Here is a 27006-nt window from a genome sequence, read left to right as displayed (position 1 = left end):
ACTGACTCCTCCGGAAGGGGTCAGGGCCTCCCTCCCTGCCTATCCCCTGAGCACCTTTTTCTTTCTTTCTTTTTTTTTTTTTTATAAATTTATTCATTTTATTTATTTATTTTTGGCTGTGTTGGGTCTTCGTTGCTGCGCACGGGCTTTCTCTAGTTGCGGTGAGCGGGAGGCTACTCTTCGTTGCGGTGCGCGGGCTTCTCATTGCGGTGGCTTCTCTTGTTGTGGAGCACAGGCTCTAGGCACGCTGGCTCAGTAGTTGTGGCTCGCGGGCTCTAGAGCGCAGGCTCAGTAGTTGTGGCGCACAGGCTTAGTTGCTCCACGGCATGTGGGATCTTCCCGGGCCAGGGATCGAACCCGTGTCCCCTGCATTGGCGGGCGGATTCTTAACCACTGCGCCACCAGGGAAGTCCTAAGCACCTTTTCTTATTTTTAAAAATAAATTTATTTATTTATTTATTTTTGGCCATGTCGGGACTTGTTGCTGCACGCAGGCTTTCTCTAGTTGCAGAGAGCGGGGGCTACTCTTCGTTGCGGTGCGAGGGCTTCTCATTGCGGTGGCTTCTCTTGTTGCGGAGCACGGGCTCTAGGCGCAAGGGCTTCAGTAGTTCTGGCACATGGGCTTAGATGCTCCGCCGCATGTGGGATATTCCCAGACCAGGGCTCGAACCCGTGTCCCCTGCATTGGCAGGCAGATTCTTAACCACTGCGACACCAGGGAAGTCCCCTAAGCACCTTTTCCTGATGCAGTAGCTCCCTGGTAGGGCAGTGTTCTCACAATCACATTGCTTCATCATCTATTAAAGCTTTACTTTTTAGAGGTTTAAATCCTCAACCTAACCCCCCCCACAAATGCCCACTTGGGGTTCATGAATTATCTAAACCAGATGGATTTGTCTACATTAGTTCAAGTCTATGGCAGACACCATTCCACACACAGATCTGTCTGTGTGCAGATGTGTCACAGTGTCAAAGCTCTTATTAGGCAGTCTTTTACATCCTCCTGGGGCCTGTATTCCTCCAAGGAATTCAGAACAGGCTAGGCCTCATGAATTATGTTACTAGAACATCAACAGTTAGTTTTATTCAATAACCAGGCCTGAAATTATTGGAAAGGGTAGAATTCAGAAAAGCCTGAAAGAATCTGTAATGCAATAATAACAGTTTCATCATCAGTAATCACAAGGACTATTTATTGAGCACTTCAACCATGTGTCTGGCACTATGCTAAGCATTTTATGCCATCATTTAATTCTTAGGAGCCCTCTGAGGTCAGCATCATCCCAATTTTACAGAGTATAACATGAAGCCTCAGAGAGAATAAGTCACACAGCCAGGAAATTATAGAACCAGCCGGTGCTCTTAAGGACCGGTTCCAGACTTGTATATATAGAACCAGTTTCCTGGATGTTTAGCATGTAGAGGTTTACTCTGTCACCACCTCCCCTCATCATCCCTTTACAAAGGAGGAAACTGAGAGGCAAGAATTTCCCCAAGGTGAGCCCCAGAGTTGTAAGGAGAACCCAAGCTTGCTGCCTTCTGTGCAGTTTATATACTGCACCCCAAGCAGGAATGTGCACCCCATCTGGGGCCACCAAATCTTACCAGCTTCCTAAACGTTGCAGTCGGTTAATTCAAAGTCATAGTAGCTTCCACGGAAGCCTGGAGCTGAGGGAAAGCTGGGACCTCGTTACAAACCAGCCCAATTAAAGGTCCAGTGAAAGGGGAGAGGCACTGAAGGATCCTCTTGACGTCTCAGCCCGCACCATCCCGGACCTCCCAGATGACCTGGTCCAACACAGTCACTCTGGACCGGAAAGGCCGGAATAGGGAGGGGCAGAGCCCCGCCCAAGGTCAGTGGCAGAGCCTGAATAGAACCCCTGTCTCCAGGAGCCCGCCTCTTGAGCTGTCTTGCCCAAGTATATTTTTTCAGGTCATCACATTTCCATTCTCCCTACAGTAGGACTCCATCCAGGGACTTTGGCGTTCCCTCTTTTGGGGTAACAGGTAAGAGCAACGCCACTGGGCCTGACCAGAGTGAGCCTGAGGACCAAAGGGGTCCCCAGTTCCCTTTCCTGCTCGCTCAGATAATGGAGGGTGAATGCAGGAGAGCAGGGACCTCGCCACATTGGGGGGGGGGCGGGGCGAGGGCCCAGAACACCTCTGCCTGGAGTCACTCCCGCATGAGTTCCCCAAGGAAACCCTAGGGCTCTGAAAACGGGGGACGACGACCCAAATCCACCTCAGCACCTGACTCTTCCCGACCCCCCAGGGCTTTTCCCCAGCGGTTCCCGGCCGGCGACAGGGGCGGGGGAGAGGGTGCTGTCTCCTCGGGGCTCCTGGGGAATCTAAACAAAGACTGAGGCAGAGACCGCTCTCTCCCGCGGGAGCCCGACGCCACGCGGCGACCGGGGGACTGGCGGCGCGGGCGGGGCCTCCCACCGCCCCCGGCGCACTCCGAGCAGCGGGGGACCCTTCCTCCCGGCGCCTGCAGGAGGTGAGGAGCAGGCCGATCGACCCGGGGTCTCCGCTAGGTTCGGGTGTCCGGGGGTCTAGCTCGCCCGCCCACTGGGCGCTCCAGCCGCAGCGGGAGGCGGAAGCCGAGCGCGCAGGACCGCCTCCCGGGTCCAGCCCCCAGGCCGGGCCCAGCACCGGGCCGAGCGACCACGCTCCCCGCGCCCACGTGGGCACGCCCCCCGTGGCGCACCACCCCCGGCCCGGCCCCCGCCCCCAGCAGCAGCGGCTCTGCAGAGGGGCCGGGCGCTGCCGGCACCTGCACCCGTGCGTTGGCGGCAGCAGCGCAGAGGCCCGGCTCCCCGCCTGCGCGTCTGTCTTGCTCGCCTCACCCTAGGTGAGTCGGTGGCGCCCCGAGACCCATCTCCCCCCATTTCCCGGCCACTGCGGCCGCGGCCGGCCCCCCGCCTCGGCTCAGCCCCCGCGCGCGACCCAGACCCGCGAGCGGGCCGCCTTGTCGCCGGGCCACACTTCGCCTACGAGGGCGGCACCCCCCCTTCGGCCCACTCCGCCCCACCCGGGCTCTTCCTCCTCGCCTTCCCGGTCAGAGGCGCGGACCCCCAGGGCCACGGCCCCGCGGCCGCCCGCGCCTCCCTGATCGCGACACCGGGGGCGGCCGGGCCTCTTTGTTCGGGCGGCGGGCACAGGGGCCCACTCCCGCCGCCTCCCAGAGTGTCACCCGCACCCACCCCGCGCGCTCTCTCAGCCTCCCGGAGTTCACCCGGACCAGGTGGCGGCGGGCGCCTTTGAGGGGTGCGCGGTCGTGCAATTGGTGGATTTTTTTAAACCTGTTTGGAGGGGGGAGCGCGGTGTGGGGGGCGGCGAGAGCTCTCCCGGCTGCCGGCTGCTCTTCCTGCTTCGCTTCTCGCTCTCCTGCTGTTTCCCTCCTCGCCTCCCGCGCTCCTCTCCCCTGCTCGGCTGAGCGCACTCCCCCGACGCCGCAGCCCCGTGCCGGGCAGCGCGGGGCGCAGACATGAAGGTGCTGGGACACAAGATCGAGCTGCTGACAGGTACCGCCGGCCTTTCCCCGCCGCCGCCCCTCCGCGCAGCCCTCGCTGCCCGCTACTTTCCGAGTTGGAGCGGGGCTTGGTGGCGGTGGCCACGGGTTTGGGGTGGCTCGGGTTCGAGCAGGAGGAGCGGGTGCAGATACCAGCTAAGTCCTAGCTTGTGCGCTGCGTGTTCCTGTGCAGAGCCCGGCCCGGGAGAGGACTTGGGGCGGTGCCCTTCTCGGCTTTGCTCTCTGAGGGACCCGGTGTCCGGGTGGGTAGAGCGCTTGCCGCAGGGGCGCGCGTTCGAGGACTGGCCCCCTGGAGTCTCCGACTAGTCAAGCTCTAGGCAGGTCCGCAAAAGGGGAAAGAGAGCTTAGAGCCCCTGCCCTTCAATCAGTGTCACTCAGTCCCCCCAAGAAAGGAGCTTCCTGGGCTCCCAACAGGACCTCTGCAGTGGGCCTCTGAATTCCTGCTCCCTGTGACAATCTCAGCACCTCTCCCTGGGAGGAGAAGTTACTTGCTCGGCGTAGAGGCCAAGTGGCCAGGAAAGTGGGGAGCCAGATTGGGCCCTGATGACTGGGGAACTTCAGCCTTGGGGCCCCTGTGAAGAAATGGCCAGACACCCCACTGGAAACCATATCCTGGGTGCTGTGGCTGGAGATAACAGAGGACACTGGGTCTGCCCAGAAGAGCAGGCGGGACAGGGGCCAGGGCTCTGAAGGGTGGAGACACTCTCCCAGGCATGAAGGGCAAACAGTACAGGTGGCTTCTGTGGTCTCCCCAAGGGAGAGGTGTGGAGAGACCCAGACAGGAGGATGGGGGCTAAGAAAGGGAAACAGTTGGGAAATCCAGATCCCACCAGGTCCTGGGCTGTAGAGGTGCTCAATCAATGTGTACTGGATGGACACATGGATTCCAGAAATCGTCCCCTGGCACCTGGGAGGTTTGATGCCTGACTTGGAGGACCTTACCATCTAGTGCAAGGGAACAGAGCACAGGAGCCCTGGTACAAGAAAGGGAAGGGGGCAGCAGTGTGAGGACACACTCAGGAAACAGCTTGGAGTCTGAGGCGGGGGCAGGAGGAGAGCAGATAGATGTGAGCACGTGGCAGCGTTTGAACTGGACCCTAAAAGACAGAATTTCTATTAGCGGAGTGGGAGGTGGCATTACAGGCTGAAGGATGGATGGACCAGCATACGCAGAGGCCCTGGGATGTGAGAGAGGCTTGAACTGGGAGTGATGTGACGTGAAGCGGAGGCTGGAGGGCCTGGAGTGTGTGGGATGGGGTGGGCTGGGGGTTGGATGAAGTTTCGGGCTGTGAGTACGTGTTCAAGTAACAGTGGCCACTCCTTGGCTCATGCCAAGCTCAGAGGGAAGAGAAGGTGGGCGCTGCTCCTGGAGCGCTGGAAACACTGGCCAGGTGCTCAGAAGCACGAGATCTGAGCCCAGTTAGCCGTGCGGCTGGCACCCTCCCCAATCCCTTGCCAACTTGCCTTGTAGAGCTCACCTGAGGCAGGCCAGTCCTCCTGACTTCAGAGGGAACTACAAAAGCGACTGAACTTGTTAATCCCCCCCGAGGGAAAGTTTTCACCACCCCGTGGGTTTTCAGAGCCCTGCATGCAGGACAGAACTCCTAGATCCTTCCCCTTCTCCTCTTCCAGCCCCAGAAGGGCCTGGAGGAGGAGTGTTCGTGGGAGACATGCGTGAGGGCTGCAACGGGGGTCCAGGCTTTGGGGTCCCAATACAGTGTACCCTCGTCTTCTGGGTACATGGGTCAGGGCCCCTCCTCCCTCATCAGACAGACTTGCCCGGTTCTCGCGGGCTCTCTAGACCCCGGGCCAGGCTGGAACAAGACTCCCTGGGTCACTATCATCAGTCTTGGACCCCCATTGCACCTCTCACCAGGCCCTGGGAGACAGGGCATCCCTCCCAGTCGCGTCACAGTGGTTTTTCCAGCCTTCCCTCTTTCTCCAGCTCCCTCCCATCCTCTTGCTCATCCCACTGATCTGGGTTCAAATCCCAGCCCCAGTACTGGCCAGCCGTGTGATTTCAGATAAGTTGCTTAACCTCCCTGACTTCAGTTTTCTCATCTTAGAGATGGAAATGTTGACCCTTCCCTCTGAGAGCTGGCGTGAGGCTCACTGAGATAGTACAGGTGACACACCCGGATGGGGCCTGGCCCTGGTGGGCACCTCGTGGGCTTCATCTCCCCTCAGGTTCCTTGGTCTTGGCTGTCCCTGTGATGGAGGAGTCCAGCTGCGCTGGCTGGTTGGCCACGAGGAAGTTTGGATCTATCTCCACCCACTTTATCCGTGTCACGTGCATCTGTGAGATTTTGACCCATCTCCTCTGCTGGATGCAGAGCAGGTCACAAGGTGGTGGCTGGTTTATTGTGGTGGCATACAGCAAGTGCTCAGTAGTTGTTGACTGAGTCCAGGCTCAGCAGCGTCTCCAGGATGATTTCTTAGAGGTCTCCAACTCCCTGCCCCACACCAGCATTAGGAAATTATTTCACTGAACCTTTTGTTAAACTCATGTTTATTTAGCTGTTTATAGTTTTCACATTCTCCCATTTTATCATCATGATCATTTACCAATGAGGTCAGTCTCTGCCTCATGTCCTGCGGCTGAGAAGAGGTGGAGCTGGGTTTCAAACCTGAGTCCTGAGCCCTGAGCCATCCCATGCATTTCTTTTTTATTTATTTTTTTAATCTTTCATGTTCACTTTCCTGCCTTCCTGCCTTCCTGCCTTCTCCACACAGCATGTGGGATTTTAGTTCCCCGACCCACACCCTGGACACTGGAAGCACGGAGTCTTAACCACTGGACCACCAGGGAAGTCCCTCCATGCGTTTCTAATTGCCTGGCTCCGGGCCAGTCTCATAGCTGCTCTACACTTCACTTTCCTCACCTGTGAAATAGGTTCGTTTTGGTACCTCCCATACAGGTGTGAGACTGTATATAAAACGTTGAGAGCAGCATCTGGCAGGCAGGCAGCAAATGGCAGGTGTAGGGCTGTTGTCCCCGAGTTGCCTTCTCTGTGTCCTGGAGTCTCCTCCCCTTCCCCCTGTGCTCCAGTCGTCGGATTCCCTTCTTCAGGGAAGTTCCAGTTCCTCTTCTGGGTTCTCCACACAATCCAGGACTCCCTGAGATGTGCCTCTGGGGGACCCTGCTTCGGCCTCAGGTTCCCATCACCTGGGACAAGGTGAGGCACGACATCTGGGGTTGGGCCCTGCTGGCCGGACATCCACAGCTCTGACACCAGGTGGGCAAAGCCAGGTACCCCTCACTTACAGGGCTGGAAGGATGCCCATGAGTTGTCATGTGCAGCCCGAGCATGTCTTTTTGTTCCAGAGAGAAGAAGGGGCCCTTCCTTCACAGGTGAGCGATGCTTAGGCGGCCGGCACTTAGAATTCCAGACGCCTTTACAGAGTTTTCCGGTGTAGGGAGGGCAGGGATTTGGGAATCAGAGGATGTGAATTTCAGGGTTTCCTCTCCGCTTGTCAGCTCCCGAGCAAATTCTTAATTTCTCTGAGCCTCAGTCTCCTTATCAATAAAATGGGAGTAAAGGCCCTTCCTCGTTAGTGTGGTAAGAGGGAGCCCAGGACTCTGTCCTGCCCACACACAAGCTCCCTGTAGTCCCCAGAGGGCAGATTCTCGGTGCCTTTTTTTATTTCTTAGTGAGATGGGGAAAAGTGGGACATTCGTCTATTTGCAAGTAGAAAGGTGATGGTTTTTGTGCATTTATACTCCAACGGTCTGTCTCCAAGATGGTTCAGAGTCAGAGCTCTAAAATGGCAGATTGAGGGCTCTGACATAGTCCCTTGGGAGCCTCAGTATTAGACGTTGGAAATTTTAAAAAATATACTTGATGTGTGAGTAGAAAGCAAGACTTTTGCCAGTTCAGTCTGGAATTTTGGTATCATTTTAATGCATGGAATGTGTATTTAAATAGTGTTTGATTGTTGGCAGGTGTGTTGACCCATATATTTATATGTAGGGGAAACGGAGGCATTGATTAACCCTAGGAGTACTTAGGACCCTGAATCCTCATTTCCAGTTCATCCATTTTAGTAAGCTTCACTGCTTCGCTGGGGCACTGCGAGAGATAGGTGTGAGGGGACACGTGGCCTGCAGGAAGAGGGGAGAAGGGAGCAGTTCATTAAGCGGGGTGTGGGGAGATGGGCAAGCTGTTCTGCTGGTGCAACTTTTATGAAGGGCAAGTTGGCAATGATGTATCAAAAGCTTAAAAATATGTATGATCTGTGACTCAGCAGTTGAATTTTTAGGAAAAAATAAAGATGTGTTCAGAGGTGTTTGTTCAAGGATGTTATCCCATAGTTGTTTATAGAAGAGAAAAAAAAAAAACTGGAAACAACCTAAATGCCCAGCAGTAGGGGAGATTAAATAAACAGGAGTGCATTCAAACCAGGGAACCCCAGGCAGCTGTGAATTATGCTACCAAAAGTTATTTACCCACCTGAACAGATGTCTCCTTATATACATGTAATAACGTGATGACAGCTCACACTTACATGGCATTTGTCATGTGCCAGGCACAGTCCTAAGCACTTTCTATATGTTAACTCATCATCATAACAACCCTATGAGGTATGTGCCATTATTTCCTCCTTTTAACAGATGAGGAAACTGAAGCACAGGCTAAGTAACTTGCTTAAGGTCACACAGATGGCAAATAACTGGCTGAAATTTGCACCAGGTTATCTGGCTCCAGAGTCCAAAAGATGTTTCAGTTTAAAAAACAAAAACAAAAACCTTTTTTTCAGTGTATAGATTATTAGCACTGAAAATGAAAGGAGATAAGCAAAAATGTTAACAGTGGTTTCCTCTGGTTACTAGGATTGTATGTGATTTTTTATTTCTTTTTGCTCTTTTGTTTTTCTGACTTTTCTCAGTGAATGTGTATTGCGTGAAATTCAAGTTCTATTTTTAAAAATGAAAAATTAACAAACATACAGGGGAAAGTGCTAAGCGCTGGGGTTCTGATAAAACCAGAATTCCTACAGCAATTCTGAAGGAGAGCTGAATTCCGGGGTTGTTGGGAGGGTGTGTTCTTGGAAAACTCGAGAGAGGAAGAGTCATTCACCATGGGTATTGAAGTTGGCTTTCCCTGTTTATAGGGAGGAGGAGACAGACAAAGTGAGTAACGCAGATGGGGCCGCAAGGTCGTGGGGTGTGCGTGTGCGTGTGTACAGGCGTGCTAGGCTGAATTATGGCCCCCAAACATACTCAGATCCTAATTCCTAGAACCTGTGAACGTTACTTTATATGACAAAAGAGACTTTGCAGTTGTCATTAAGTTAAGGATCTGGAGATGGGGAGATTATTGTGGATTATCCAGGTGAGCCCTAAATGCAACCACATGTATTCCTATAAAGGGAGCCAGAAGGAGATGCAGCCACAGACCACAGAAGAAGAAGGTGATGTGACGTCTGCAGCAAGACGCTTCACTTGCCCCCACTGCTGGCCTTGTAGCTGGAGGAAGGGGGCACGAGTCAAGGAATGCAAGGAACACAGCTCGAGAAGCTGGAAAAGGTGGGAGAACACATTCTCCCCCAGAACCTCCAGAGGGAGAGTGGTCCTGCCAATACCTTGGTTTCAGCTCAGGGCCACTGATTTTGGGCTTCTGACCTCCAGAAGTGTAAGACAATAGATATGTCTTGTTTGAAGCCACCAAGGTTGTGGTGATTTGTTATAGCAGCACCAGGAAACCAATGCTGGGGTGCATGCAGATCCGACCCGGTGCCTCAGCCGCCGTAGAGGCTGGCCCCGTGGCCATAGGCTTGGGGTCTGGAAACCTGCTTCTGATCAGGCCCTGGCTGTTTGACCTTGGGCTGAGCCTGGCTGAGCCCACACCATAGTCCTGAGGATCAGCCGGGGAGATCATCATGACACTGTTTTGTAAGCAGGAGAGCATCACCCAAGCATTGGTAAGATGTGAGCTTCTGCTCGCCTAACACAAACCTGGTCTCTGTGTCATAACAGAAAAGCTTTCATGGCACGCCCTTCCACTTTCCTTAATCCTCAGGTACTTTAAACTCCAAACCACAGATGAAAGGTATACTCCAACCAGAATGACCATACGTCTTAAGCCCCATAACCAGTACCTTTGAGGACTGAGATGTGTTTTCAGTTCACGTGCTGGGGGCAGTGCCTGGCAGGCACTGTGTGCCTGGAGACGCTCCAGTCCTGGGCACGTGAGAACCCTGGCCTGTCCCACCTGAGCATACCCCTGTTCCTCATCCATCAAGTGAGTGTTCTAAGCCCGCTGCTCCCGAGGCCCCTGCCAGCTCCAAAGTGTTTGCTGTGAACCCAGCATACTGGGACAGGGCAGAGAGGGACAGTGGTCAGGGGTGGCCTGGAGGTCCCCTGCAATCTGAAGTGGTCATCCAGGAGGACCATAGGCCCCAGAATGTTCTGGGGCTCCTTTTTACCATTGCATCTTTGGATTCACCTGATGGAAGTGCCTGGGTTGGAATAGGCCTGAACTGCCAGAGTGGACCGTGGTGTTGCCATTCAAGTGTGGTAGGGAAGCCCTGCCTCCAAGCCCATGAGCCCTCTGACCCCACACCCAGGCCTGGCTACCCTGTGTGATTGCCAGACAGGTGGGTGGGGTGCTGGGCTTTGCTTGGCCCCTCTGGACCATGCAGGTGAAAAGACCTTAGATGTTGTGTTAGGTCTCTTGGTTGCAAGTGACAGAAACTGAACTTAGACTGACACAAAGAAGGGAAAGTAGGGTGTCTATGCAGCACAGTGGACCTACGGCCACTGAAGGCCATCAGGCTCTGTCTCTCTCTCTCCCTCACTCCTATCAGTTCCATTCTTTGGGTTGGTTTGACCCCAAGTCAGTCCCTTCCTCGTGGTGGCAAAATGGCTGCTGGCTCACAGACCAGCCTCCTGATAACCCCAGCAAAGAGCTTATCAAATATTCCAGCAAAGGCCTTGCCCTGATTGGAACCCACACCCCTCCCTGAACTGTCTCTGAAACCAAATGTAGTGTGTCCACTTGGTTTCCGCACCCCGCTCCTACCTCTCCAGCTGTTCCTGCACATTCTCTGCCCTACTGCTTTCTCCTCATCTCCTTTCTCTAGGGCTCATCCTGGGACCGCTTCTCTGTCCTCACTCACTCCCTAACTGACCTCATCTAGTCTCATGCGTTCAAACATCGTCTGTGAGGTGATGGCTCCAGTCCTCGACTCTCCCCTGAAGTGCAGACTCTTACAGCCACCTGCCATTTGCAGCCCCACCTGACTCAGGTCTAAGCCAACCGCCTGGGCTTTCCCCCTACCTCTTTTTACCAAGGTCTTCCGGACTCATAAATGGCAACTCTGTCCCACCAGTGGCTCAGGACAAAACCAAATCACCCTGGACTCTTCTCTCTCTCATACCCCACAGCTGATCCATCCGCAGCTCCCCCTGGAGCTACCCTCAGAACATACCCAGAACCTGAGGACTTCTCACCACCTCCACAACGGCCGTCAGCATCTCTCTCCCGGATTAATACAGTGACTGGTCTCCCTGTTTCCACCCTCACCCCCTAGGTCTGTTCTACACATAGGACATGGAAATCCTGTCACATCATCCCACTACTCAAAACCCTCCAAGGCACCTCACTCAGGAAAAGCTGGAGTTTTTCTAACAACCTTTTAGACGAAATGTGATCTGATGGCTCTGCTCTTCCCTCTTGGTCCTCATTCCTCCTTGTCTCCCCCAACTCACTCTGCTCCAGCCACGCTGGCTTCCTCACATCCACCTGAACACGCCAGGCAAACCCCTGCCTTACAGCCTTAGCGCTTGCTGTTCCCTCTGCCCTGAGCGCTCTTCCAGGCATCCACAAGGCCCCCTCCCTCACCTCCTCCACATCTTTGCTCTGGTCACCTTCTCAGTGAGGCCTGCTCTTACACCCTGTTTCAGATCGCAGCCCCCAGCCCCATGCTCTTTCCCCTTCTGTGACATTGCTTCCTTGTGCACCTGGCATGTCTGACACACTGTATATTTACTTAGATTCGTTGATTGTTTGCCTACTCCCTCCCCTGAAAGTTCCACAAAGGTAGGACTTTTTGTCTGTAATGATCAATCTTTTATCTCTGGTGCCTAGAATAGTGCCTGGCACATAGTAGCTGCTCAATCAACATCTGGTGAGTGAATGAATGAAGGAAGGAAGGAAGGAAGGACTTAGGCCTGGGGCACTTGGCCGCCCCTGGGGGTGTGGTCATCCCTGTACCACATGGACTGAGGATGGGGCAGGGGTGCCATTTCCACAACCAGGTGCTGTTATGAGAAGAAATGGCCTGGGGTTGAGCAGGGCCCCCCCTTCTGCACACATCATATGTGAGGCAGGAAGACCCTGGAAGTTGCTTGGAGTGGGTGCTTCTCTGCCAGGTGAGTGCTGTTCTTCAAAACACGGATACGTGAGGCAATTCAGAGGGAAAGGGAACTTTACAGGAGAGAAATACCCAGTAAGAAAGCTGCTCCTTTGGGCTCTCTCTTTCCTGCAGACCACGTTGCAGACCTCCGAGCTGGAGGAGGCTTGTTGCCTTGGCTTACCCCTTTGAATCTTGCACAAAGATCCAGGACAAGCGTATCTTTGTTTCTGGGACATTTGCCAAATTAGGCAAAGATACAGGACTGAACTGAGGCACCTGTGTTAAAGAAACTTGAGAATTTGTGGCCAAAAGTGCCAAACTGAGCTTCTTAACTTTTGAATGTGGGTCACAGTTACTCGTGTTGATGCAGTTACTGTGTGCTGGAAGGGGCTGGCTCACTCCGTGAAGCAAGAATGCTGCTCACTGCAGAGAGGAAGCTGTAGGCTCTGGATCAGCCTAGAATTTCCCTGTGTCCCCTTGGGCAAGCCCCGTCCTGTTCCTTTTCTTTGAGTTCCTTTAGCATGTTAGGCTGGGTCTCCAAGAAAATTGTCCCAAGTTTAGGTTAGCTTCAATGACATGTGACAGAAAACCCACGATAATAATAGATTAAACAACAAAACAGAAACAGACTCACAGACATAGAAAACAAACTTATGGTTACCAAAAGGGAAAGTGGGGGGAGGGATAAAATAGGAGTTTGGGATACACAAAGTATAGATACACGCTACTATATAAAAATAGATAAACAAGGACCTACTGTATAGGACAGGGAATTCTACTCAATACTCTGTAATGACCTATATGGGAAAAGAATCTGAAATATATATATATATAAAAAACTGAATCACTTTGCTCAACACCTAAAACTAACACAATATTATAAATCAACTATACCTTAATTAACAAATAGATAAACAAGATAAAAGTGTGTTTCCCTCTTTCATAAGCAGAGTCTAGAGATAGGCCATCCAGAATTATGACTTCATGGTTCTCAGGAACCTAGACTTCTTCTATATTGCCACTCTGCCACCTTTAGTATCCAGCCTCAGGGTCCAAAATGGCTGTCAAGCTCCCACCATCACATCTATATTCCAGCCAGCAGGAGGAAGGAAGGGTTGAAGAATGACATGTCTCCTCCCTTTAAGAGCACTACCCCAAAGTCACATGCTTCCACTTACATCTAACTGGCTGATTGTTGTTACATGGTCATAAATAGGCTTTATTCCCATTGTCTACCTGCTCGTCTAAAATTTGGGAATCTATTATTAAAGAAGAAGAGGAGAACAGGTATTGGGGGACAATTAACAGTCTCTGCCCCAGTAGGACTTTTTACTGGCTCCGTACAGAAGCTGCTCACATGGAATGTGTTGTTGGGATTCCAGTTCTGTCTGCCCTTGCCCTTGGTCTGGGGATTGGAGGCTTATTATGTCTGCATTTAATACCTGGAACCACGTGTGTACAGAAACAGAGTTCGCACATTGGTGCTGTGCCTCAACAGAAGAAAGTTTTATAAAAGAGCTATGTTATGGCAACTCTAAGATGCACCTTTTTTTTCATAACATCTCTAAAATACAGTCTCTGTTGGTGAGGTGGGCACCAGGACTACTGTCCTTGCCATCACATGTACACCAAAATTTGCTGCTTGGAGAGAAATCCTGGAATCAGTAGTGGAGCACTCTTGGGAAATGCTGCACCACAGATGATCTTAATGTCAGAGGAGCTGGGACTTCATGGAAAAGCACAGCCAGCAACAACTTCAAGACGGAGTGATTCGGAGGCATTGGACCCTGAATGTGAAGAAGTTTTAGGAAGACCCGACACAGTTTATTTCACTTGTATTTTCCTTTTTAAGAATTTACAAGTGTTGTAAGCAACTATACTTCAATTTAAAAAAAAAAAAGAATTTACAAAAGTGATAAATGCTTTTAAAAATTTGGGTCTGGGACTTCCCTGGTGGTCCAGTGGCTAAGACTACGCACTCCCAATGCAGGGGGCCCGGGTTCGATCCCTGGTCAGGAAACTAGAGCCCACATGCCGCAACTAAAGACCCCACATGCCGCAACTAAAGACCCCGCATGCCGCAGCTAAAAGATCCCACATGCTGCAGCTAAAAGATCCTGCACGCAGAGACAAAGATCCCGCGTGCCGCAACCTGGCACAACTAAGACCTGGCACAGCTAAATAAATAAATAAATATTTTAAAAAAATTTTGGGTCTAAGTCTAAGAGAATAAAATATTAAAAAAATAAAGTAAGTCCCAAAAGTTCTGAATGGTAAGAACTCATTATGTGAGTAGCAGTTCTGGAATTACTTTGTGTGTATACTAGGAGTGAACAAATAAAAATATTGGGGATAATGAGAACCAGGTTTCTCATTGTGGAAGAAAAACAATTACAAATAAAGAAAGGGGAGAAGTTAGAATAAACTGAGAGGTGTTGAATTGGAATTAGAGGTATCAGTTATAAATTCCAGATTTTTAATAGATATACAGATACATAGATATAGAATGTGTGTGTATGTGTGTCAGTGATTGAGGCAGAAAAAATGCAAGGTGAGTTTGGAACATCATATAGGGCTAGAAAATTAGAAATGACCCAAAAAAATGATGGGCACATGGTGAAAAGACCCAAGAGCCAGCTTGAAGGAACTCCCTATGGCCAAATCTGGCACAATCAGAACAATAAAGTAATAATAGAAATTGATTATAACCCATAGACTAAAGTAAGTAATTGAATAAATAAGTAGATGGAGAAGAAAAGACAGCTCTTATTCTTCGAGGAGAATTCCAGTTAATAAGTGTAGAAGAGATGATGGAAATAGAAAATTATCGTTAGGCAAATACCACAGTAATAACTGTAGGCAAGCATCATCCATGGTTGCTAAAATTAGTGGGCGAAAGTATGATGAGAAACAGGATGTCTGCATAGTCTCAAAGTATCTTCCCACAAGATACGTATTAATTACAAAGGGAAAAATAGTCACTTTATACTGGAGAAACCTGGCAGACACCACCTGAATCGGGTGATCAAGCTTAACATCCCCAATAATAAAACAGATTGACATCATGTACCCCATGAAATGGTACAATGACAAGGGCACATCTCTTCTGCTGTATTCTTACTAAAAATGCATAACCTTGGTCTAATCATAAGAAAACAACAGACAAACCCAAACTGAGGGACATTCTACAGATTTAACTAATCAGTATTTTTCAAGTATCAACATCATAAAAGACAGACTGAGGCACTGTCCCTGATTGGAGGAGACTACATGACAACTCTGTGCAATGTGGCATCCTGGACTGGGAGACTGTTGGGAAAACTGGTGAAATTCATCTCAGGTCTGCAGATTACTTCACCATATTGTATCAGTATTTTCTTTCCTGGTTTCTCTAATTGTATTAAGGTTCTGTAGCATGGTGACATTAGGGGAAGCTGAGTGAAAGGTATATGGGAAGTCTCTGTGCTTTGTTTTTTCTTTGATTTTTCTAAATTTGTAATTATTTCAAAATAAAAAGTTAAAAGGTAGGGGACAGTATTATGTCTCAATTTAATTGGCAGTGTTTTTTCTCTTCTTTTGGTACATAAAATGTTAGTGTCAGCTATAATTGATGGTATCTTAGATTTGATAATATCTGCTGTGTAGAATAAGGTCTCCTTTTAGACCCTTCCAAACCCATATCCTTCTCCAGAGGTGAGCATTACAGTTACCCTGATTCATTTGAGGACCTATTTTTTTTTTAATTTGCAAATATATGTACCTGTTTGGTGCATGTATTTTTTACATAAATGGGCTTATTTATTTATACTTATTATTCTGTGGCATTCCTTTTTCTCTTAACTGCATATTTTAGAATGCTTTCCCTATCTGTTTGAGTGGAGCTGCCTTACTTTTTAAATAGCTGCATGGTGCTCTGGGGTGTAGATGTGCCATGGTTTACTTAACCATTCTCCTGACGTTTGTTTGGGTGGTTTTCGGTTTTTTCCTTTTCCAAAGAGTGCTGCGGTGAGCATCCGTGTGCACAGCCTCTTAGTGTTTTTCTTTAGGATAAATATCTAGAGATATAATTGCAAAGTTGATAGATATTTGCATTTTTACAAACTACCAACTCGCCCTCCAGATGAAGGTGAACCCACTGCAGTCGAGCCAACAGTGTATGAGAGTATGTGCTGTTTCCCCACAAGCTCACCAACGCTGAATGTTATCAGTCGTTTAGTACTTTGCAGTCTGGGCGAAGAAGCATTCCTTCACTCCATCTCATTCAACAAAAACATATCAAGTGTCAGAAAATATTAACAATCGTTTTTGTCATTATTGTTGTTGTTGTAGGGATGTGATAGGGAAAGGTATTTCAGGCAGAAGGAACGGCACGAACAAAGGCACGTGCTTCCTGTGGGTAGAATGGACCTACTGGGTCAGCTGGGGGTCCTTAGCTCTGAGTGTCAGAATCCAAATACGGCTGCCTTAAGCACAGTGGGAGTGTGTGTGTGTGTGTGTGTGTGTGTGCAGGGTTGCAGTGGCTGCGGGGAGATAGGAATTCATAGGCCCAAATCAAGAAAAAAGCAGAAGTGGTCTAGTCGGAGAAGTGGTCAGGTTGGGCCTAAATCAAGGGGCTGTAACGAGAGAGGAAATGTAGGCTGGGCCAGAACAAAAGATCATGTTCCCTGCACCCTCCTGTTGGGTTGTGTCCTTGGGGAGACAGAATCTGTGTGGAATAGGGTTTAAGAGCACAGGCTCTGAGGTCCCTTCCTGGATCAGCCGCAAGGGGACCTGCATCTGTTTTTGTCTCACCTGTGAGGCGGGGATGCTGAGGGAAGGTCTAGTCCCCATTGCAGCCCTATACCCCCAGTGCTGTCCCAACCCTCTGCGGTCAGGATCGGGACAGGGAGAGTGATATGAGGGGCCAGCTACCCAGAGGCTCTAAACCCTCTACATAGCGCAGTTGGAAGTTGAGTTTCTGATTTCTGGGGTCCCTGAGTTCTGGGGCTTCTTTTCAAACCACAGGGCTGGCGTGGTGTGGGTGGAAGGGCCTCAGGTGCCCAGGCTTGAACGTGAGTCGCCTGCCTGCCCTTAGCAACATCGTTCTTAATCTGTGGCGCAGACCCCTCCCCCAGGGCAGAGCTGGCCAAGCCAGGTTGGCTCTGCTCCCTGTTCCATTTGCTTGCGGCTTTTCTTGTAATAACGGGACCTTATAACCAGGACTTTCAGGAGTGCACCATCCACAGGGCATCTTGGACCAAGACCTTGACCATGACCTGCCAAGAGGCCCCCTCACTCCTGTGGTTAAAAAAAAAAAAGCCATTCCACGGCCCTTCCGCTTTTACAGTTTGGTTTCTCCCTGTCCCACAAGGTCTGGTTCGCCTGCATGTGCTAACTTTACCCTGTTGATGTCTGGCCTTCCTTCACCTTCAGCTCTTGCATTTCTTGGTGGAACAGGTCTGGGTGTTTTGGGGTGGGGAGTGATGCTTGGCTGGGTAGCACTGTCCACACACAACCTTCCTCGCCTCTGGCTCCCGGCTACTAAATGCTGTAGGAGCCCCCAGTTGCTGAGACAATCCAAAATCCCCACGTGTATTTCCAAACGCCCCCTACTACTGCTGAGCCGTGCTCCCACTCAACAGTTGCTTTATTCCATAGGTTGTGTAACTGCCACTGATCAATTAAATTGAAGCACTTATTGACAAGGCTCAGGAATGATCATAGTAATTGTTTATATTTTTAACCCTAATAAGTGTGAGGGTTCACATGGCCCAGGATAGAATCACGTTTAAAGAAGCACGAATCAGCAACCAAAAGTAATTGAATCACAGCATAGAATCACATTTAATGACGCACAAATCAGTAACCAAAAGTAATTGAAAAGAAATGCAGTTCCTCTTAAAGAATCCACCCACATTCACGCTGCTTGGGAGCTCCTTTCTGTCACCCAGCCAAAGAGCCCGGGCTTTCTCTGCCTCATCCCTTTCCCGCCCCTTTATTGAAACATCAGCGGAGCCTCCCTGCCAACAGGTATGAACCCTTCCTTAAATAGGAGACAAGAGAAAAAGAAACTCCAGAGATGTCTTAAGTAGGCAAAGGAAGGTCAGGAGGACCCCAGTAACTTACGTTATTTTTGTCCCATCCAAATGGGTACAGAAATCTTCCGTTTAAAAAGCATGTTTCTATCTGTTGTCTCTGTTGTACCTCAAAGCTCTCTGAGGTGGGCAGAGGAAGGCTACTGCTCCCATTTTGCAGATAAGCAATCCTCTTAGTGATCTGCCCAAAATAAAGCTAGGCAGTGAGTGATACAGAAGAGATTCCAGTGACTCTAGGCCGAACCACTGAGAAGCTGAGGGCTGGAATTCACCCCAGGCCCATTTGGTTCTAACACTCTGTGTTGCCTTTAGAGAATCTGGGATCAAGAGGGGGAAAAAGGCAAAGTGAAAAGGTCCACTGCTGTTGCTTCACAGACCCCTGGGATCTCGCACCCCATTTGCCTTGTGCTCCCTGATTCCTGACAAACCTGACTCAGGCTTCCTTGTGGGCGGTTGATAGGAATCTCATGCTCTGTTGATAGGAATCTCATGCTCTCTTTTTTTTTTTCCTAAACTTTATTTTATAGCAATTGTCATGATTAGAGAAGTAAATAACACATTTAAAAACCTTCTCAGGGCCAAGGGATGTCAGAATATTTACAAACACATTCACGCTCTTTTTTGAAAAATGTTTTCCGGCTTTATTGAGATACAGTTGACATATAACATTGTATAAGTTTCAGGCATACAATATACTGATTTGATGGGAATCTCATTTTCTTGTAACATCATCTAGCTGCTTTTTTTAAAATCATAACTTTCTTAGGAAGAAACTCGTCTGCCACCACCCTGTGGGAATGTCCCCTCCGGCCTCTGTTCCCGAGCCCCACATCACCTGCTGGGCCCTGGGCTGTCCCCATTTTCCACAGGCTGAGACATCCCCAGTTCTCTGGATTATGAGGTTTCTCTCTACAGTCCCCTTCCCCGCCACCCCCTCATCACAGCCCATCTGTCCCTGCGCTGCCCACTCTCAGCCCTTTTAATAGAACCGTCCTTGGGGAGGATGGTCTCCAGGGTGGTTTCATAACAGGCCTGGGAGAGGGCGGGGACACCCCAGTGCTGCCAAAGCATTTAATTGAATTCAGTATTCAGGGGGGTTGGCGGCTAAAAAGGCCCTAATGGGAGAAGAGTTTTCCAGGGTGGCCCTTCTTTCAGCTCCCCACCCGGATGGATGGGTGAGTGTGCCCATGTCAGAAAGGGTGGAAGAGAAAGTGGGGGAGAGGGGAGAGGACGCCTTTCTAAAAATACAGCCCGTCTGCATTGTGTTAGCTGGTTTCCCCAGAAGCCGCTGGGAACGGAGAGCTCCAGCATGGCACTAAGGTGCAGGGACCTGGGTACCTGGGTGAGCAGGGGCCTCCCTGCCTGGCCTCTTCATGCTGGGGACAAGGCTCTCCCAGGGGGGCTGCACAGCTCTGGATTAACCTTCCAGGAGGCCTGAGTGGCCAGTGGCTCCCAGCCCAGCCCCAGCACGTCTCAACCCAAACTAGACTCAGGTGGGGACCCCCATGCGATTACAAGGCACCGTCTTTGTTAACATTCTGGAGGGCTGATGCTTCCTGCTTCTGACAGGATGGAAGGAAGCCCAGTCAGGGTCTGGAGCTACAGCCTGGTCTCAGGACCTCCCTGCCACAGAACTGGGTTCCATCCGAGGCCATGTGCCCTGGGGTCCCAGGAAGCCACTGCGCTGACTCCCCAGTCACTAGGGCTTCCACAGGGAGAAGCCAAAGGAGCAGGGATGGGCAGGGCTGGGGGGCATCTTCTGACCAACCAGCGTGTGGGACTGTCAGCCTTTCAGGGCAGAAGGGAAAGTCTGAGGGCTTCACTCTTGAGAAAGACTAAAAATAGAATTGGGAAGGAAGGGAAGAGGGGTGGGAGGGAGGGTGGGAGGAAGGATAGGAAGCCATCCTTCCATCCTTCCAGGTCAGGCCGCCGTGGTGTTACAGAACGAGCACTGGAACAGACTAAGAATCCAAAGACCGCATTTCCAGGCCTGGCCCCACCTGGGCGTGCCGTGGAACCTCTCTCAGCCTTGGTTTACCTCATCGCACTTCCCATCAGGGTGAAATCTAATAGCACAGGAAAGTACCTTGGGAGATGTGAAGTGCTTTGCAAGAATAAAAAATTGTTAATGATCTACAAACAGTCTTTCTTAAATATTGTTTTTTCCTGATTTCAGACTGTAGACCCTAATTTTCAGTCCTTCACCCAGGGATAATGCCTGTTAACTTTGTGAAAAGCCTCCCAGGCTTTTTTATGGAACTATTCATATTTCTCATAATTTGGATAATACTGTATGTTTTATAACTGCTTTTTAAAAAAATCTATTACAACACAAGCATTTTACCATGTTATTAAATAATCTTTTACAAGTTATTTACCCATAGTTTGTCTAGTGCCCTACTTATGGACATTTAGCTTTTTTAGCTTGTTTTGTTTTTGTTTTTTGGATTATAAATGGCACTGTAGTGAACATTGTTACAGATAAATCATTAGGTGCCCTCTCTGGTTTCCTTAGGAAATTTCTCCCAGGGAGAAGATTGCTGAGTCCAAGAGTAAGAACCTTTTAAATGATCTTAATTCATTCTGTAAAACTGCCCTCCAGAAAGATGTACCACTTTATACACTCACAAACAGTATAAGAAAAGTGCCAGTTGTGGTGCATCTTTGCCAGCACTGCAAATGTTGCCAATTCCATTGGCAAAAAAAAGAAAGAATATCTTTGACTTCTAGTGAGCTTTAGCATTTTCCCATGTATTTACTGGCCAGTTGTAATTCTTTGATGAATCTCCAGCTCATATCCTTGCCTAGTGTTTCTCTTGGTGCATTATGATTTGTGCCATCCTGAAATCCAAGTGAGGAATGGCAGTGCCAGGCTAGATAGACAGATTGTGGGGTCCTGGCACCCTCTGTCTGCCTTCCCCCACAACTGGATCCTCCAAACACACATGTGCACATATGACCTGTTCCTCTCCTGAGGTTCAGAGGCCCGGAGTCTCCCACGAACACGCAGCCATTAGGGTCTGGGCCCCTCTGCCTGGAGGCTGTGGGTTGAGTGGTCACTGTGTCATCCCTCCCTGCTGGTGGTACATCATGACCAGCACCTTCAATGTCACTCTGCCTGCCACACTGCCAGGCCCTCCCTTCTCCCCTCTCAGAGCCATCCTCACCCAGGCCTGTCCTTCTAGGCACTCAGGACAGCCCTCAGCTCTGTTCCTCTGTGTCCTCCCAGAGCCCACTGTCCACTTCTGACCACAGGGGACTTCCGACCCTTCCCCACACTTGTCCCTCTGCTTCTTAATAAATGCAGTTTACTTGAAGTTATTCAAGGGTCATCCTGTATTGTGTTGCCTTGCTTTTCTTTTCCTCTTTCTTTTTTCTTCCTTCCCTCCTTCCTTTCTTCCTCCCCCCTCCCCCCTTCTTCCTTCTTTCTTCCTTTTTTTTGGGGGGGTGGCAGGGAACATGTTTTAACTTTTAAGACCAAATAATACAATGACCTTCCCTGAGCCAAGCAGGTGAGTCTTGCAGACGGAGCCTTGCTGCCCGGGTGAAGCGCCGCGCTGGGGCTGCGCTTGGGAACCGGGGTTTCGGGGATGGAGGGGTCGGTGTGGTCCCCGGTGCCCCTGCCCCAGCCCGGGCTTGCGCTGTCCCCTCCGCCCGCCGAGAGAGTCCGAGCAGGGCCCAGGCGTGCCCGTCGCAGCAGGGCCCAACCCTCGTCCTCGCCTTCCCTCCCCAGGGCTCCTGCTCCACGACGTAACCATGGCCGGCCTGCAGGAGCTGCGATTCCCCGAGGAGAAGCCACTGCTCCGGGGCCAGGACGCCGCTGAGCTGGTGAGTCGCCCCTTCGCGGTCCTGAGGGCGGAGGGCGCCACCTCGTGACCTAGAAGGAAACCGCGCGCCTTCCCTTTAGTCTTGCTGATGGCTAGGAGATGGCCGTCCATCCCGTGAGCCACGCACCAGGAATCCTCACGCCACCCTGAGAAGCCTTGTCCCCGCCTTGGGAGAGTTCCCGGCCGGGCTGAACGCCCACGCGGCTAAAACCCAGCCAACCTCGCTGTGGGTTTGGCTGTCTTTGGGGCTGGGAGGCTCTGTAGAAGAGTTATTCCCATTTCAGTGATGAGAAAACCGAGGCACAGAAAGGTTAACTCACTTGGCCAGGGTCACACAGCTCTCAGGGAATGAGGCCCGTATTCAACCCCTGGTTGTGGGCAGCCGTTGAGCCCCAAGAGGGTCCCCGCTGGGCAGTGCTGCCTCCAGTGGGGTCACGATGCTTCCCCGACTACCTGGGCCTTTCACGTCTGAAGCCTCTCTTATTTCCTCATAAGCCTCTGAGGTATGAGGGAAAGTTACCGGCAGGCAGTGTTTACAGGAGCAGTGGGATCAAGGCATTTGAGGTTGTTATTTTATCCCAAAGGGCCCTCGTCTGAACACCAGGCGTTAGATTTCAGAATTAGTTCTACTCACGTTTTCTTTTTTTTTTTTAATAGCATTTTTTTTAAACGTTCTTAATTTTATTTATTTATTTATTTGGCTCCGTTGGGTCTTCGTTGATGTGAGCAGGCTTTCTCTAGTTGCGGTGAGCAGGGGCTGCTCTCCGTTGCGGTGCTCGGGCTTCTCATTGCGGTGGCTTCTCTTGTTGCTGAGCATGGGCTCTAGGCACGAGAGCTTCAAGTAGTTGTGGCTCGTGGGCTCTAGAGCGCAGGCTCAGTAGTTGCGGCACACGGGCTTGGTTGCTCTGCAGCATGTGGGATCTTCCCGGACCAGGGCTCGAACCCGTGTCCCCTGCATTGGCAGGCGGATTCTTACGTTTTCTTGTTGTGGTGACACCCAGCACAGCTTCCCTTTCCTTCCTGCAAGGAAAAGCTATGGGTCCATTGCTCACAGAATTCTGGGGCATCACGGCTGTAGGTCCCTGCTGGTTATGCCGCCCAGCCCCCCTCACTTTACAGATGGGGAAGCCAGGAGCCCAGGCCCTGGATCCTCAGCACACCCTTCTTTGCTCTGCCCCCAGCCTCCCAGATCCTCCCTCCAGAAGGAGGTGAGCCCAAGAGCTGCTGAGCTCCACATGTTGGGACAGAGTGGCTGTCCAGGTGCCAGGGGCCCAACCACATGAGGCCGGCAGTCCTGTCCCCAAGAAGGGTACAGTGTTTTGTTTTTTTTCTTTTGCCCCGCCACTTGCAGGATCGTAGTTCCGCCCCCCGCCCCCGCCCCCGCCCCCCGACCAGGGATTGAACCCGGACCCTCAGCAGTGTGAGCGCGGGGTCCTAACCACTGGACCACCAGGGAATTCCCAGGGTGCAGTCTTAACTTGTAAAACAGAACTTCAAGTTAACTTATGAGACCTGATTACCTGAGGGCAACCCCCAGGAATGGTCAGGGAACAGCTGGTGAGCTGGACACTTTGTAGACTTTTGATTCTAATTCTACTTCCTCACTGTTCCAGGCCCCCATCATCTCTTGCCCAGGTGCTCCCCACTGGTACGGGTGTGCATCTGTGGGTGGCACAGAAAGCTGAGGGCACCTTGGCCTCGCGTGTTCTCTTCCACTCCTCGCCTCGGCACGGCAGGCCCACCCCGCTTCTTTCTGCTTGAAGGAGCCTCCCCACTGGTCTCCTTGCTCTGTACAACCTTCTAAAATACATCATGTCATTCCTGGCTTTCTGATGTGTTCCATTCCCTTGTTCCAGCCCTTCATGAGTCCTGCCCTTGGCTTGGTAAGGCACCCTTGTATCCTAATTATAAATTTCCCTTTTTTGCTTAGACTGACCAGATTTGATTTCTATTACTGGCCACCATCCCTCCTGAGGCCTGTTTTTAACTATTGTTCTTGGCTTTGGTAAGGTACCCCTGTAATTTTATCCTTTTTGCATAAACTAAAAATTCCACACATCATGTCACTTTTCTGCTCACAGTTGGCCAGTGGCTGCCATAGCACTCAGAGTTGCAGCCACAGCCCTTCCCGGGGCCCAGGATGTGCTCTGCACCCCCTCCCCCTGCTCGCTCCTATCCTGTCTCCCAGGCTCACTGCTCCTCCTTGAACAAGCTGATCATATTCCCAGCTGTTCCCTCTGCCTGGGACACGCCAGCTGCAGGACTTTTCAGGGCTGGCCCTTCATTTTATTCAGGCTCTACTCAAATGCCCCCTCCTCAGGCAGGCCTTCTCTGACCACCGGGTCTAACATTGACACCCGCACACCCTCCGGGCCTGGCACTTACTGCTCTCGGGCTCCGCCCCACAGGCTCCTGGAGCAGAGACCCTGTCCGTTTTGTTCCCCGATCTCCCCAGTTCCTAGCACAGTGCCTGGGACACAGTAGGCTCTCAGTAAAGACTTGGGTCGGGTGGAAGCTATAGATTGTGATGCAGCTCAGAAGAAAGAAGTTTTTCAGAACTCTCTGAAAAGTCCCTCCTCCCCACAAACAGCCCGTCTTTCGAGGCATGCAAGCAGAGACCAGCCTTCTTGTGAGGGCGTGGTGGGCCGGATGGTGGCTCTCAGGGACCCCTGCACTCATCACCAGAGCTCAGGGGTAGGGGGCTGCCTGCGGGTACGGGGTGTGCAGCTGTGGGCGGCACAGAGCACTCAGGGCACCTTGGCCTCACACGTTCTATGCCTGTCTCTTCCACTCCCCACCTTGGCAGGGCACCCCAAGAGATGCCCTCGCACCCCTTCTCTGCCCAGCCTGGCCCAGCACCTTGCTGCCCCTCCCTCCCTGAGTCCCTTTTACCAGCCCCCTGGCTCTGCCTTCTTCCTGCTGCATTTGGTGTCTCTCACCTCATCCCACCTGGACCAGAGTTGGCTCCCCTGCACGAGGGTCTGCGTCTCAGTCCTCCACAGAGGCTGCGAATCCCCAGCTCAGTTTCTCTCCTTTCTCGGGTCAGCACAAGACCCATGGACCTGGTCACTGGTCACATCTGCTTTTCCCAAGGCGTATTAATGGCCCCATCCTCAACCCCCCAAAATCCTCCTAGGTGCTCCCAGTGTGGCCTTTCCAGATTTCAGTGACAACTGGTGCAGTCCTGTCTTGAAGTTCTGCCTCGCTCTCTGCCTCTCTCTCCCAGGCGGTTGGTTACACCCACAGACAGATTCCCCTGTCCAGCTGCACGGGACAGAAGTGCCACTCCTTTTCACTTTTTAAATCTAATCTTCCTCAACCTTCCAGGTGCAAATTCCCTGAGTCCACTGAGGAGCAGATACTTCCACACGGTTACCCACCGTCCCTCCGCCATTTCAGACTCGCTTGCTTCTGAAGTCTTTGCCTGGTGTGTCCAGGGCTCCGTGGAAGAATTGTTGATTCTCCCCGTGCCTGCGTCCCCCACCTGGGTCTCCTTAGGCCGCTCCTGGGCCTCCTTGCCTCCTCTCAGCTGGGCCCTCTCTCCCACCGGTTTTCCTTGGAATGTTCATGTGGTTCCTCCCAGGCCTCCGGTGTCTCTGGATTGGCTTGTATTATTCCTGCTGTTTCTTGGTTTGGGGTCCTGCCCATCTGAAGCTTCCCATCCCCTTGAAAACCTCCTGCATCTCTTTCCCTGGCGCCCCCTCGGGCAAGGTCTTCCAAGGTAAGAGGATTCATTGATAACCAGCCTCGACCCTTTCCCCCAGACCCCTGCCCCCTTCCTTGGAGGGTCCAGGAGTGGCCACCTCCATGCTCTCCTCCCCTCCCCATGCAGAGCCCCCAGGCTCTGGAGGAACCAGGAGGGGAGGATAGCCGTTGTTGATTTCAGCTGAGACCTGGCTTTCCTTTTTCGTGTGGGAGCCTCTAGTGCTGTCTGATTTTTTCCACCACCCCTCCCACTCCAACTGCCAGAATGCAGGTGGGTGAACTTCTTATTTTGAGAGTAAAACATCAGCATCGCTGGTTTTCATTGTTTTCCTCCCTGCTCCTGTGATTTGGGTTCATTTTCCTTCTTGTTGCACCTAGTAGCCCTGCCCTTCACTTGCTGTCTTCCCATAATATCCTGGTTCTAGTCTGTCTCATTTATCCACATATGTATTCAGTAGCATCTGTAGCACACAGAGTCCAGTGCAGGAGTGCCAAGGACAGAATGACTGCTCTCTGTGCCCTTTGTTTAATCCTCACAGACACTGAGGCTTGGAAGCTAAGTGATCTGCCCACAATGAGCAGAGGAGAGCAGAGAGGGTTCTAGACAGACACAGTAGAAGGCAAGGCAGAGGCCCCAGATCTCTGCTCTTCCTGGATATGTGGGATCCCCCCATGAGGTTTCCTTCCCCAGACAGAGACCCAGGGCGGGTGTAGAGTGTCTGAGGGCCGCCGGGCTGCATCGGGGAGAGCCTGGCAACGCAGACACATGGGGTTCAGGCCCGCATTCCTCCACTCTCCATTTCTGCCACCTTATAAACACTGGGTATATCTAAACCGTGCTCCCCTCATTCATGAAGTTAGACTTGTTCATCCAGATCTGTTTGTGTTTGAGGAGCCTGGTCCATGCCAGGCTTTATGGTGAGAGCTGAGCCAGACGTGGTCCACACCCTCTCGGTGCCTGCAGTCCAGTGGGAGGGATGGGCACCAATCAGAGACTCACACCAGTCACCATAAATGAGCCTAAAAGCAGGGGATTTGGGTGCTTTGAGAGCATGAAGCAGGCAGGTCTGGAAAGGTGGGAGCAGCTACTGCAGAGGCCCAGACAGAGCCTTTGTGCAGGTCAGAAAAGCCCCCTTCTCCCTCGAGGCGTGGGTCTCAGCTTCTCCATCCCTAAAGTGGGTGTGATAGTCAGGCCCGCCTCTGTGCTTGTGCCCTGATGGGCGACCTCAAAAGTCATCTGTCGGGGCAGCGGGCAAAGTGCTGAACAGCAAGAATTTGGGGTCAGAGATTATTCCATCACTTCCTAGCCACGTGCTTCCGTCTCTCTGAGCCTCACCCTTCTCACCTGCAAAGTGGAAATCTTCACATTTTCAACGAATAGGTAAAAAAAAAATTAACAGGTAAAATCGATGTGTGTAGCTGCTCGTAACCTCATCTGTCAAGTACTAAATGGCCTGATGCCCGGCGCTTGGAAAGCCCTCTGTCACTTTTGTTAACATTAAGATAGACT

General features: G+C 51.4%; 1 protein-coding gene across 3 annotated transcripts in view; it reads left to right on the top strand.

Annotated features, from left to right (window-relative positions):
• Positions 1–2417: 2417 nt before the first annotated feature.
• The window catches only part of NDRG4 (NDRG family member 4), a 42597-nt gene continuing 18008 nt past the window's right edge, over positions 2418–27006 (top strand). For 2 of the 3 annotated variants that reach the window (XM_068527611.1, XM_068527610.1), the window contains exons 1-2: positions 2766–2851; positions 21698–21792. In XM_068527611.1, coding sequence (XP_068383712.1) covers positions 21721–21792 — 72 coding nt within the window. In that variant the 5' untranslated portion in view covers positions 2766–2851; positions 21698–21720. Of the gene's footprint in view, positions 2498–2765; positions 2852–21697; positions 21793–27006 lie in introns of those variants that run through there. The other variant, XM_068527607.1, reaches the window with a different exon arrangement.

This window comes from Eschrichtius robustus, chromosome 19 (genome assembly GCF_028021215.1).
Source record: "Eschrichtius robustus isolate mEscRob2 chromosome 19, mEscRob2.pri, whole genome shotgun sequence".
NCBI lineage: Eukaryota > Metazoa > Chordata > Mammalia > Artiodactyla > Eschrichtiidae > Eschrichtius > Eschrichtius robustus.
The sequence above is the reverse complement of the archived record's forward strand: the minus strand, read 5'-3'. Positions and strand labels throughout refer to the sequence as shown.